The 13,923-nt window shown below is 43.9% G+C and overlaps 1 protein-coding gene across 2 annotated transcripts in view; it reads left to right on the top strand.

The window, feature by feature from the left end:
• Positions 1–13,923, top strand: part of COL4A6 (collagen type IV alpha 6 chain) — a 361,284-nt gene that overhangs the window by 305,887 nt on the left and 41,474 nt on the right. For both annotated transcript variants that reach the window (XM_055438018.2, XM_055438017.2), the window contains exons 10-17: positions 467–502; positions 690–731; positions 1,735–1,827; positions 3,059–3,112; positions 10,145–10,204; positions 11,257–11,301; positions 11,790–11,843; positions 13,057–13,126. In XM_055438018.2, the coding sequence (XP_055293993.2) occupies positions 467–502; positions 690–731; positions 1,735–1,827; positions 3,059–3,112; positions 10,145–10,204; positions 11,257–11,301; positions 11,790–11,843; positions 13,057–13,126 (454 nt within the window). The remainder of the gene's footprint in view (positions 1–466; positions 503–689; positions 732–1,734; positions 1,828–3,058; positions 3,113–10,144; positions 10,205–11,256; positions 11,302–11,789; positions 11,844–13,056; positions 13,127–13,923) is intronic.

Below are 13,923 nucleotides of genomic sequence, written 5' to 3'. Positions count from 1 at the left end.
CACCAGCACCTGAGCACAGAAGCAACTTAAAAATCTTTCTCAACACTTCACCTTGGAGAGCTCTTCCCACATACATATTTGCCATCACTGGTTCTAGGAAGAACATAGCCAGTTACCTGTGTGGTACCCAGAAAGGCTCTCTCCAGTATGTAAAAACCCACCCCTGATTAGTTTGATTTACTTTCACCAAGTCATCATTTAAAATTGTCGGGCCTAATGGGAAGAATGACACATGAAGTCTTCATTACCTTAGCACGACTGTGGTTATCAGGTCAACTGGGGAAATTTCAAAGCAGATTGAAAAAAAAAAAAAGGAACTCTGGGGAGAAGGAGCTAGAATCTGCTACACCAAAGCAGGGCCACACCACGCCGGTAGGGGACTTACCTTCAGTGACTCTCAACATGCCTAGGTTCTTTGGGGCTGAAACTAACAAGAGCTAACTCTTTCTTTTCTCTTTTAATCCAGGGTCCTCCTGGCCCCCCTGGTTTCCCTGGTCCTGATGTAAGTACACTTTGTCTTGGGACATTTGACTTCCTACCACTAAGTATGCTAGTTTCCCCAGAGATATTTCTTGTCTGGTTAAACATACTCTGATTAAAACAAAAAAAAAGACTGCATTCCAATTTAAGTTCCTGGAGCTTATTTAGTAATTGATTTTGTTTTTCTTCCCTGCATCCCTGTGCCCCAGGGAAATATGGGGTTAGGTTTCCAAGGAGAGAAAGGAGTCAAGGTAAATAGATTTTGGAATATACACTGCTTTCCATGTGCTTCAAGAAATGTCTCTAGTTGCACATGTGTGCCTGCTTGTGTTGGGAGCTTTGGATCTTTGCCTTGGAGAGTGAACATTTCCCATCCCTCATGAGTCCTCTGGTGGATTTCCTTGAGGGTTGCAGGAGCACACATAGGCTCTTGTGGTCTTTTTCCTTCAAAATACTGTAGTCTTCCTGCTTCCTACTATGAAGTGTACATGTCTGATGAACGCACTCTCTTGAAATGTATTTTATCTTCCTTCCACCTGAGTATTTCCCTACTGATTTGTACTATATTGTGTCATTTTCTCTTTCCTTTTCTCTGCTTCTCTTCTCTCCATCCTTCCTCCTTCTCTTCCTTCTCCCCCTCCATCTCCCCCCTCTCTCCTTCTTAACCCTCTCTCATCATTCCCTTTTATTTTCCTTCCCTCATTCTTCTACTAATATTTCCCTCTATAGAAACTGTAAAATCATTTCAGAGCCTCAAGGGAGACTGGGAGCTTGCCCTCCCCTTCCTTGGTGGCTGCCTCTTACAGACTGCACCGTTTCAAGGAGCAAATCCAGTCTTCAGTGTTCCAACACAGACTTTACTGCCTCTGCTTGTGGTCCTGGCAAAGATTAGATCAATTAGAGTCTGATCACTGTTGCCAAGAGGTTGCCACTCACCTTGTTCAAACCCCTTTTTGGCTTTCTTCTAAACACCCTTTCATGCATGACCATGGAAACCGTGAACCAGCTGTTTCCTTTCATCCATCTTGCTTCCTCCCTCTGCAGTGCTGGTACAGAATGCATTTGGTCAGGCTTATAATTCTTTTCACCTCTTGGGACTGATAGTTTTGGTTCCTCATTGCTGCAAGGGTGAGGATGAAGAGGCTAAAGTCATGGACAGTTTAGTTGTGAATTATATCTGGAGGACAAACCTACCCTCTGGAGAAATGGTCTGTGTGGTGTCTGCTTTGCTTAATGTTTCGTTTGATCTTACAGGGAGATGTTGGCCTGCCTGGTCCTGCAGGACCCCCACCATCTACTGGAGAACTGGAATTCATGGGATTTCCCAAAGGGAAGAAAGGATCCAAGGTAGTGAACATTTAATAAGTCTTTCCCAGTTAATACTAGAGTTCAACTCTAATAACCAGACTATACTAATATAAAAGATTCTGGGTAATGGGTTTTTGTTTGGAAGTGAAGATAAATCCTTCTTTGTTCTGTCCTTTGTGAAAGTTTTATAGTCTGTTTTCTGGTATATGGTTATGAGTGTGCCTGGGTTTCTGAATAATCATTCAGGTGCTATTCTCTGTGTTTCAGTTTTATAGATTCAGTTATCAATATGCTGAATAACTTAAAACAAATATTAGATAGTTGAGTGTTTTTCCTCCTAATTACCAACCTTCTCAATACTTATGTGCTGTAACAGAACAATAGGGTATAATGGTTGCTCAGAATTTGACCCTGCAAACAGGGTATACTGTCAGCAAGTGGCAGTAGATGACCTGCTTCACCTGATCTGAACTACCAAGTCTGAACCTGTTTAAGTGAGATATTTTATAATCTGTATTTTGATATGAGTGTAGACCTGGTTGTATTTGAATGGCTGTTTCCTGTTAATCTGTGCAGATATCTTTTAGTAACCTGCATTCCATTCCTTCCTGGGGATCCCTTTAGTTTTGTGATCGATCCCGTACCTGTGGTCATGGGAGGTGTTTAGTCCCATTTCTTTGTGGAAGCAACAGTTCCAGGCATTCTCCAGGTTTACAGGAAGTAATCATTGTTTTGGGAACAGTTTGGGAGCATATGAAAATTTTCCTGCCTTCCTAACTATTCCCAAACCTTAAGGAGCCCCTTCAGGGTACTAATTGGTAAATTAGCATATCAAGGAAAGACAGATTTTAGAGTATTATGCAGCACTTTCCAAACTGTAATCATTACTCTTTTCCCAAAACCACTGATGTCTTTGCAGCCAGTAATTTGCTAGAGGAAATCGTACTTAACAGCTTCTTCCACTGGAAAGAAAACAGATGATCATCTTTTCTGCCTCCCAATTAACCTGGGCATTTGAGATTCTGTTTTGGATAGTTTTTTCCCCCTGCCATGGACTTTGGTCCTTTCCACACTACAAAAGGCTCCCTAAATTTAGACATCCTGGTGTAGTTAGCAGTTGTGGAGCCTGGGCAATCTGCATCAGCTTCTGGCATCCCAAACATGATACCCTATGGTTCCCCACCACCCAGCCCAAGTAACTCAAGGGAGCCATCTCCTTTATGTTAACTGCTGCCTGCTGCTACTCACTGCACTTTGGTTGATTTTCCAGGGTGAATCAGGGCCTCAGGGCTTCCCAGGAATAAGTGGTCCACCAGGTCTGCCGGTAAGTCTCCCTATTTGGTCAACATGTATTTGAGGATCTGATTGGACAACAGCTATACTAATAAAAAGCAAACAGAAATACTTTCCTCCTATGGTTATTGTAGAGAATTTAACCGTCTTCGTTGTTAGAAAGCATTTAAGGACAAGTTCTTGTTTTTCAAATGCATGGGAACATTAGGTTCTTCATGTGACTATATAGCTTAGAGGATATTATCTCAAGCTCTAGAGTTGAAACAGACCTATAGGCTTGACTTCTGATTTCACCAGTTTCTAGCTATGTGACCTTGGACAAGTTTCTTAACTTTTCTAAGCCTCAGTTTCTTAACCTACCAAAAAAGGGGGACAATAATGGGGTGGTTATGAGGATTAAATGAGATAATATGCATGAAAAAGACTTAATAAATGCCTGACATGTATCAATTGTTCAGTAAATGGTGGTGATCCTATTTTCACTTTCCTAAATGCCCTTGTATCTTATATATTTTTACCCAACAAATACTTTTTGAGGGCCCCTATATGCCAGGCCTTCTGCTGGACTCTGAAGCTGCAACAATAAATAACAATCTGATAGGTACGAGTCCCTGATCTCGAGGAAAGTACATTCAAAGGGCAGAGGAGTAAGGGAAGGGAGAGAATTAACAAGTAAACAAATGAATGGAGAACAAGTTCCTGTCGTGGTAAGTGACACATAGATGATAAAAAGGGGTCAAAGTGATGGAGTGTGGATGGGGAATGGAATTGGTTACTTTGGACAGAATGGTCAAGAAAGGCCTGTCTGAGGAGGTGCTTATTATAAGGGAGCAAGTCATGTGAAAGTTTGTGAAGCGTGTTTCTGGCCAAGAGAACCACAGTGCCAAGACCCTGAGGAACAGCAAGAAGTAGGTGGGTGGAGAAGAGTGAGCAAGGCTAATAACCAGAAAAAGAGGCAGGAGGCAGATCATGGTAACTTTTGTAGGTCAAAGGTGGCTTTTATGTTCAATGTAATGGGAAGCCATCGGAAGGCTCTGACTTGTATTTTTAAGAAGATCTCTCTTTGTGGTAGTGGGAGGTGAAGGGGGGTAATGGAAGATGGGGGCAAGGAGTGGGGGTCAGCAAACAGAGGCTACTGCGACAGTACAGGTGAGGAACGGTAGTGTCTTTGACTAGAGTGATAAAAATGGAAATGGAGAGAAGTACATGAATTCAAAATGTAAAAAGTTGAAATGTCTTGTTTTGGAACATTTCAAACATATACAAAGTGAAGAGAATGGCGTAATGATTCTCCTGTGTCCCCATCACCTGGCTTCAATAATTAGCAACTCATGGCCAATCTGAAGCCAGTAACAGACATAGTACTTCACTGCAAACACCTCAGTATTTCTAAGAGATAAGGACTTTTTAAAGACATCATGATGATTTCATCATCACTAATTATCAGTAATGACTTAACATTCATTATCAGAATTAATATTCATGATTGTCTCATAAATATATTTTTTAATAATTACCTTGTTCGGAATCAAAATCGAAACAAGGCCAACACACAGCATTTGTTTGATATATCTATTAAACCACAAGATGAGTTCTGAAGGAGCTGATGAAATTTCCATGGATTGGGTGTCGGGGTTGGGAGGGAAATGAATAAATCAAAGATGACTAGGCCTGTCCCGGCTGGCTGGAAAAGTGAGAACAGAGGACTCCAGTGCTTCCCTGCAGTTCTTTGAAACACTTTGGGTCTCTCCTGGTGGCCAGAAAACCCAGCCAGTAGAGCCAGTGGCACAGGTAGCTTTCATGATGATGGCTACTACTCCATAGAGACACAGCAGCACAGAGAACCATCTGTTCGATGGCTTTGATTTTAATCAACTCAGAATCTAATGATTCAGAAAGGGAAAAATTCCTGATGTTGGAGACAGGATACCTAGACTTCAGCCCCAGCCCCAGGTCTGGGACTTTAAGTCTCTCAACCTTTCTGTATATATTTCACATGGCAATGGTCATGTCTCCTGTTTTGAGACCAAGTCATGATGTACGTCAGGTTTCTTTGCAAAGTATAAAGCTGTGCTGTCCAATATAATAACCACCAGCCACAAACACCTACCAGTCCCTTGAAACGTGGCTAGTCTGAAATGAGTTGTGCTATAAGTATAAAACACACAACAGATTTCCAAACCTAGGTGTTAAAATAATAGAGAATATCTCAATTTTTAAACAATTTTTACTTCAGTGTTGAAACAACAATATTTATGATGTGCTGTGCTATGCTGTGCTAAGTCACTTCAGTCATGTCTGACTCTTTGCGACCCTGTGGACTGTAGCCCACCTGGCTCCTCTGTCTGTGGGATTCTCCAGGCAAGAATACTGGAGTGGGTTGCTGTGCCCTCCTCCAGGGGATATTCTCAACCCTGGGATGGAACCTGCATCTCTTACATCTCCTGCATTGGCAGGTGGTTTCTTTACCACTAGCTCTACCTGGGAAGCCCAATATTTATGATATATTTTATTAAATAAAACATTGTTAAATTAATGTCACCTATTTGTTTTACTTTTTAATGAAACTACTAAATAATTGAAAATAACATAGTAGCTCACATTATCTTTTTATTGGACCATACAGATATAGAGTACTTTGCAAGTGGGTTGGGGGATCAAGTCTGTACCTTTCTTTGTGAGCATTTCACATAGATTCTAGTCACACATCATCTCTGTGATGTAAGCAAGATGGGCTGAGCTTATATCCATGTACTGATGAGGAAACCATGGCCTGAAGAAGTAAAGAGTCTTGTCCAGAGTTATACAGCAAGTTATTAGCAGAACTGAGACTGAAATTCAGTTCTGTTGAATACTAGCCAGATCCAGGCTTTTTCCTCATACCACACTGCCCCCTACAGTTCAGTTGGTTCCTGTCATGGTGGTGGTGGATTGTGTGATCTCTGCTGCTCTGCCATTCACTGGTTCCCTCCTTCCCATCCCCTTCCCTGTTCTGCTGCTACTGCTAAGTCACTTCAGTCGTGTCCGACTCTGTGTGACCCCATAGACGGAAGCCCACCATGTTCCCCCTTCCCTGGGATTCTCCAGGCAAGAACACTGGAGTGGGTTGCCATTTCCTTCTCCAATGTGTGAAAGTGAAAAGTGAAAGTAAAGTCGCTCAGTGGTGTCTGACCCTTAGCGACCCCACGGACTACAGCCTACCAGGCTCCTCCATCCATGGGATTTTCTAGGCAAGAGTACTGGAGTGGCTTGCCTCAGAGGAATTCCCCTTCTGCAATTTCACTCCATTCCCTTTTGCCCTGTAAAAGAAAGACAGACTGACAGCAATGAACAGTGATAAACTGCAATGCTTTTTCAAGCTCAGCATTTCCAGTGTTTCAAAGTGTGATCTGACAAATAGAAACCCCAGCTGACTGTAAAGACATCCAAGCTGGAAAAATACCTTTCTTTATATGGTACAGTATATTTTCAGAGAGTGGGAATCAAGAGACCAGAGCTCTCAGCCCACTTTGGCATGGATTCCATGTGCTGCTGCTGCTGCTAAGTCACTTCAGTCGTGTCCGACTCTGTGTGACCCCATAGACGGAAGCCCACCAGGCTCCCCCGTCCTTGGGATTCTCCAGGCAAGAACACTGGAATGGGTTGCCATTTCCTTCTCCAATGTGTGAAAGTGAAAAGTGAAACTGAGGTCAGTCAGTCGCATCTGACCCTTAGCGACCCCACAGACTGCAGCCCACCAGGCTCCTCCATCCATGGGATTTTCTAGGCAAGAGTACTGGAGTGGCTTGCCATTGCCTTCTCCGATTCCATGTGCAACCCTGGCCAAATCCTGTAACTCCTTTGCTCCTAATATCTCTATCTGCTTAGTAGGGACATTCGTAGGTACCTTCTTGCCTTCTGTCAGAAAAGTTGTAAGAAGAAAGGTGGTAACGTGTTTCAGATACTCTGAACTTTTCAAAAGGAACACACTTCTCAAAGCCGGAACCCTCATATCAGCTTTCAATTATCCACACTCACTGAGAAACAAGACAGCACTGAGTGTAGAAATCTCTAGAGAATCTGAAATGTTCCCTTCAACCGTTTGTTTTCTTTCCATGCTAGCCCAGATCTTTGCATGAGCTGACAAGTGGCCAACCTGACTGGCTTAGGCCTCCCCTTCTTTCCCTTGCCCCTTCTGCAGTGACCCAGCATCTCTGCTTTTGTGGCTCAGTCCCGGCTTCACACATTTCACCACATTGTCCCAGCAACACCCTCACACGTAGGCCACAGGTGCTCCTGTGGAGACTCTCAGTCATTTACCTCTGTGCCCTCCATGTGCCAGCAAACACAGGGTAAGGCAACGTGGCAGATGGGGGAGAGAGAGAAGAAAACAAAATGGTGAATCCTGAGGTGATTGTTGGGTGGCGCTGAGGCAACTACTGGGCAGGTGGGAGTTCTCCTTCAGCGGAGCCCCAGGCTTTCCAGGCATCTCAGGTAGGTCTTTTGGAGGTGCAGCCCCAACTTGACAGACTTAAGCTAGGCCCCAGGCTCTGGTGCCCTGAGGGGGCAGTAGCAGCAGTGTGACAGGATCAGAACTGAAGAAGACTGATTTGTCTAACCTCTCAAGTTTCACATCTCAAGTCCCCCTGCAGTGCCAAGCTGAACTGATTCCTGTGGTTTAGCCTCCCAAAAATGACCCCCAAATATGATCACTCCCTGCCCTTCCCCTGTAGCCTTAGCCCCTCTTTTCAGACTTCAGCCTCCCTCCTGCCTTCCTGCCCTGGTTGTGCCGATGGGCCTCGCCCTTCTCCATGGCCCTTATGGGGCCTGGGAGAGGAGTCTGGGCAGAGGGTGACCACCCTGGCAGCCTGCCTCTTGGGCCAGCAGGTCTCTGAGGACCCAGGGCCAAAGTGTCTTTCACTCCACAGTGGGGCCTGACACCCCCTGATTGCAGCCTAGTGTTTGCAGCTCACCTTTTTCTCACACCATGCTCCTCATCCTGCCAACCCCCCTCAACTCCTGGCCATGTGATTGAAGTTGAGTTGTTACAGAGCCACTAATATCCTTGAACCAAAAATACCAGGAGGCCAAGACCCCTAGAGAGCAGACCTGTAAACAGCTAAGCTAGTTCTCTAATGAGGCATTCTTGGCCATGGCTGAGAAGGGGTGTGAGAGCAGTGGGTGCAAGTCAGGTCATGACAAGCACTGGCTGGGACAGGGCCGGGGCCTGGGACATCTTGCTAGAACATCTTGTTCAGCAGGGCCTTGTATGGGGCCTCCATGTGCTGGGAGACAAGCTGAGTCTACAGCCCAATATCTTGCCAAGTCATCTATGTTTTGTTGGCTTTAACCCACACACACACATTGCTTTATAATATTTTTCCTTTTTAAACATTGTGTGTATTTACTTTTGTTCACATTGTAGCTCAAGCTCTCAGACCCTCTCTCTGAGAAAGCAAGAGTCCAGAGGCTCCTTCTGCTTTCTGAAGAAGGACAAGGCCCCTTTGTCTTTACAACTGTGGACAAGATAGATAGGGGCTGTGAGACGGTTCCTGGACATTCTTCCCCTCACCCTTTTGAAGACTTTTGTTCCCTGGGTCATTGTTCCATTTAATTCAACAAATATGTATTGGACCACCTTGTGTGTGTTCAGCCTACAGTAACATGTCTTGGAGGAGACAGAAGTGAATGTGATACAGACTTTTTGCTCATAGACTTTCATCCAGAACCCATTTTAGTGCTTTGAAGAGTTTGGGGGCAGCTTGGGCTGCCATGGGCTTCCCTGGTGGTGCAGAGGGTAAGGCATCTGCCTGAAATGTTCTATCCCCTGGGTTCTATCCCCGGGTTGGGAAGATCCTCTGGAGAAGGAAATGGCAACCCACTCCAGTACTGGCTGCCATAGCTTCCTTCCATAGGCCAGGGAAGGCCCCATAAAGTGTTTGACTTCAGACGCCAATAGACACATACCACCAGGGGGCACCATGCCTTAGTGTCCAATTTGAGCTGCAGAACTAAGATTTCAGAGAAGTTTGCATTCAGTTTGACCCACAAGCCATTCAAATAGAAATTCTATTCAGCGTGAGGGCTGAGCTATTTGACTCCTAACTGTAAATGTGGAAAAGAGAAAAGTAGGAACCAAAGCCTGCTTTGAATTGGATCCTTAACAGACATACATTCCTCACCTTAACAACCACAACAACAAGAAAAACAACTCACATTAAAAAAAAAAAAAAAAAAACTTGGGCCTAGAAAGCTAAGGGCTATCCAAGCAACTGTACCCATGGAAATGCTGTGAGTATGAAAGAAGAAGGAAAAAACTACAAATGGGTTTGGAGCAGTGCTTTTTACAACCAGCTGAGCCAGATCACATCAAAGGGACAACAGGACGTGTGCCATAACATTTAGTGTCTTTCACAAGCTTCCTTGTGAGAAGATTTCACTGCCTTCTTTACTCTCTTAATAGGCCTAAATGCTATTTTCCAAAATCTATACTCCAGAAAGTCCAATTTTAAACACTGATGACAAAGTAACTCAATTATATTTGTCATAAAATACTTTATCCACTTTAGCAATGAATTCTTCCATATCTCGGGAATATGCTTGCCCTGGACCCAGAGGGGAGGAAGTGCTCTCATTCACTGTGCTTTTGGGATTTCCGCTTGTCCCTAGAAGACCCTCAAGTCATGTCCATGGCTGCATGCCCTCACCTCCTGTGAGCAGGGCAGGAGGGGTTGGTGATCATCTTGCAGTCCCTCTGGGAATGTTCCTAAGGCCTGCAAGGTTCTAGACCATGCCTAGATAGAAATAAGCTTCCCATGTGGCTCAGTGGTAAGGAATCCACCTGTCAATGCAGGAGACCTGGGTTCAATCCCTGGGTCGGGAAGATCCCCTAGAGGAGGAAATGCAACCCACTCCAGTATTCTAGGCCAGGAGAATACCACGGACAGAGAAGCCTGGCGGGCTACAGTCCATGGGGTCACAAAGAGTCGGACATGACTGAGTGACTAACACTTTCACTTTGGATGGAGCCAGGAGACCTACGAGGAAATCAATGTTATAACTTGTGGTTTCTTTTTTCCTTTAGGGATTTGGAATTGCTGGAGAAAAAGGAGAAAAGGGAATTCCTGGTTTGCCAGGACCTAGGGTATGAATGCGGAATATTGCTTGCCTGGATCTGTGAAGTCAGCTGGTCCATTTTCTTTCTTGTTTGCATCTTTCTATTATATAACCCGATGGACTCCTAAGCTTCTCTTATTTCTCTTTCTCAACCCTCAGGCAGGTCTCTAAGTCCTCTTCCTCTTCTCTGCCCCACTCCCTTGACTTAGTGGTTCCCTTGAATAAGGAATAATGTACCTTATACATCAGGGGCTCCTCAAACCACTTACTCTCTTTTTGTCCTCATATATAATTATCTTCTGGGCTAAAGAATGATATGACTGTTTTCTTACTTTCATTCCATCCTATCCTGGGAGGGGGCAATTTGCAGGAATGCAAGACAGAGGCCCAAGTGCAATTTTTATAGAACAGAAACCAGCCTGGGAAGTTCTAGAACATAGTGAATTTGAAGTCAATAGTTTCCAATAATAATCTCACTTCAAGTGGAGAACTAATTGTTAGCCTCTCTGATTTCTAGCTTAAGACACTTGGGTCTTAGCTTGTAAACAACTGGCCAACCTTCACCTTAAAGAAGCAACATTTCAGAGAATTAATTCATTGTGTTTTTAGCTTGGTCATGAAGCTTGTTAAGAGTCTTGAGTATTCAGCAATGTTCATCCACTAGGCTGCCATTTCTTTCTCCGCTCTCCTCTACTCCCTTGTCTTGAAAACATATAATCACCAGCAAAGAATGCATTTGGGGTGAGAGACAAGAGACCCTCCCACAATCTATTTAAAAATCTCATGACTTGGAACTAATGCAGACTAAGTATAATACCACCCAGCCCTTCTACCAAATTCCACCTACTGCTTAAAATGTTTCCATTTATTTAGCTCTTTAAAACTTCCCTGTGCCTCTATTCAGCCTGATGGATTAGTGCATAGAAAGAAGTCATTAAGCCAAGTCTAGAAACATTCTCTTACCTGATTTTAGGGGCTGCTAAATCCTGAACTCAGTTGGAGAGCTTTGTTATGTAAGTCTAGTGACTTTGTCTACCGTGGGCTATTAATCTTTCTAAGGTACCTCTATTCTCTTTACAGGGTCCCATGGGTTTAGAAGGAGTCCAAGGCCCTCCGGGGAGTCAGGTATTTTGACTAATATCATTAAAGTCTCAGTGTATAAAATCCTGACCAGAAAGCCCTCCTACTTTATTTACCATGACCATCCATCCAAAGGGAAACACCGCTTATAATGCAAATTATCTACCTCTATTTGGTTGATAGAATCTCAGCCACTCACTTCTTTTGTTTTTACCCAAGAAGATGAGTGTGCAGTAAGTTCAGTGCCATAATACAGTCATACTTCTTTAACATGATATCAGGGCCTAGCCAGGCCAGCCTGCTTATATTCATCTCTAGCCTTGTGGTCTTTGTACCCACTAATATGCAAGTTGGCTACCTAGCACCATATTGCTTTCTGGAATATTTTATGGCTTCCAGAGTCAGGTACAATCTATGCATGTTCTGGAATGCCAGCCAAAGTCCCTGTGCCATTTGTCCTGGCCTAATCCAAAAACCAACCTCTCTTATGCTCTTAGACACTCAATTTAGTTGTAACTATGTTTCTTTCACAGGGCAGGAAGGGGTCTTCAGGTTTCCCCGGGCTTAATGGATTCCCAGGAATTAAGGTAACGCTGGTGGGAAGTGAAAATCCAGGATTGGGAAGATGGAAGGGTAAGGAATTAGTATAAATGCTATTTTGTCCATTTGGGCTGCTATAACAAAATATCACAGACTGGGTGGCTTATAAACAAGAGAAATTTATTCCTCCTAGTTCTGGAGGCTGGAAATCTGACATCAGAGTGCCAGTATGGTTGAGTTCTGGTGACAATCCTCTTCTGGCTTGCAAACTGCCTACTTGTAACAGTGTCTTCAAGGTAGAAGGGACAAGCTAGCTCCTAATAGTGGGAGCTCTACCCTCATGACCTAGTCACCTCCCAAAGGCCTCAACACCTAATGTTATCACCTTGGGCATTCGGTTTTCAACATGAATTTTCAGGGGACACAAACATTTAGATCATAGCAAATGCCTACATAATAAGATGGGGTATTTTTTAGTGTTTTGATATTTCAGATGTCACCCTTTTTATCCCAAATGCACGCAAGCTACTTTGAACACACAAAGCTGATGACCATTCCTTAGACACGACTTGATCAGTGGTAGACTAAAAAAGTGGCGGTCAGGGTGTGGGAGCAAATCCATCCCTACAAGGAGAAATATTCTATTCTTGGTATCATTTAGAATCAGCAACTTTGGGATTTCATTATCATTCTTAAATTCTTTCAGACAATGCACCCCCCTTATTGCCTGAACCTGGGGCAAGTGGCTCCTGCCACCCCACCCTGGATATGCCACTCTATCTGATTCTGGTACCTGATTCCCTCTTTTGAGAAAAGTAGGACTCTTTTAACTTCCTCAGCTTGATGTCATCCAATAACAAGGGCAGTGACAGTAGCAGAGTTTCAAGCCTGCTGAACATGGGAAAGAAAGTTGAAACTCTGTTCCCTCCTCAGCACCTCTTGAATATAGCCACATTGTCTCTTCCTGCAATATGTTTCCCAGGTCCAGAAGCAGATTGTCCTGAAGTCAGGTTGCAACATAAATCAGGACCCCTTGTCCTCGACAGATCTGCAGTTGAGTGTCAGGCCTCTGGCCTGTTGTGTCACCTTCATCTTAAATTTATTGGACTTTGAAATTAACCTATGGACAATTTGGCCCTCAAAATAAGGGGTTACAGAAAGAGGAATCTTTCATTGTCTTGGGGAATGGTTTTGAGGGAACATGATCTTAGGTGATGAGGTCACAGAAATATTTGTGTTTAATGTATTTAATCTTTGCAGGGTGAAAAAGGTGGCATTGGCCTGCCAGGCCCAGATATTTTCATTGATACAGATGGCGCTGTGATCTCAGGTGCAACTTTTCATTGAGTTGAGTGGGGAAAACAGAAAGTTGAATTCTATATCCCCTGTAATTATTTCAAGAATACTGTGTCAGCCACTGGATTGCCACTAAACCCAACACCCACAAGGGCCATTCATGGATCCTGAACTTGGGGATTGAATTGAACTCCAGTGTTTTAGGCAAACAAGCCAATCCCCATTAATCTGTGTTTGTGTTAGGTCACCAATCTGGGATTTGCATTGGGCTGGATCTCAATTAGCTAAAAATTGTTCTCCTAGTGATGCTTAGGAAAGGATTCATATCCTCTCAGCTAGGGTAACTTCAGCCTGATGCAATGGGACACACAGAGTCTCATGTATGTGATCCCATGCATGCTTGAACTTGACAATTTCACAGGAAATGCGAAAGTATCTTTGGCTAGGGGAACAAGTGGTCAACAATGCTCAGTAGTATGACACTTTGGAAGTTTGTCTTTACCTCTCCTTGTTGTAGTTACTATATGTGTCCAGTTCTTCCTTTTGGCTTCTCCAGAGATACAGCTGCTCAGCCAAAGGCTTTTGCTATAGTACCTGTCCACTTGGATCTCCTAACTAATCCCTCTCCTCACATCCTCTCAGGCCCATGCCCTGTCTGGTAAACTCATTAAAGTTGAGGTGTTGGTGGTTGACAGTGGCTTCCTGTGTTCCACGACCAAGAAACCTGTGTATAACTTGAAGGGTACACCTCAACACCTTAACCCAAATGGTAGACGTTTGAGGCATGCCAGAAGATTACTAGTGGTAGGAGAACCTTCCTAGTACTTATCA

Source organism: Moschus berezovskii, chromosome X (assembly GCF_049115385.1).
Source record: "Moschus berezovskii isolate FMDL1 chromosome X, NW_MosBer_1.0, whole genome shotgun sequence".
NCBI lineage: Eukaryota > Metazoa > Chordata > Mammalia > Artiodactyla > Moschidae > Moschus > Moschus berezovskii.
Note: the sequence above shows the minus strand (reverse complement) of the source record. Positions and strands in the feature narration are given on the sequence as shown.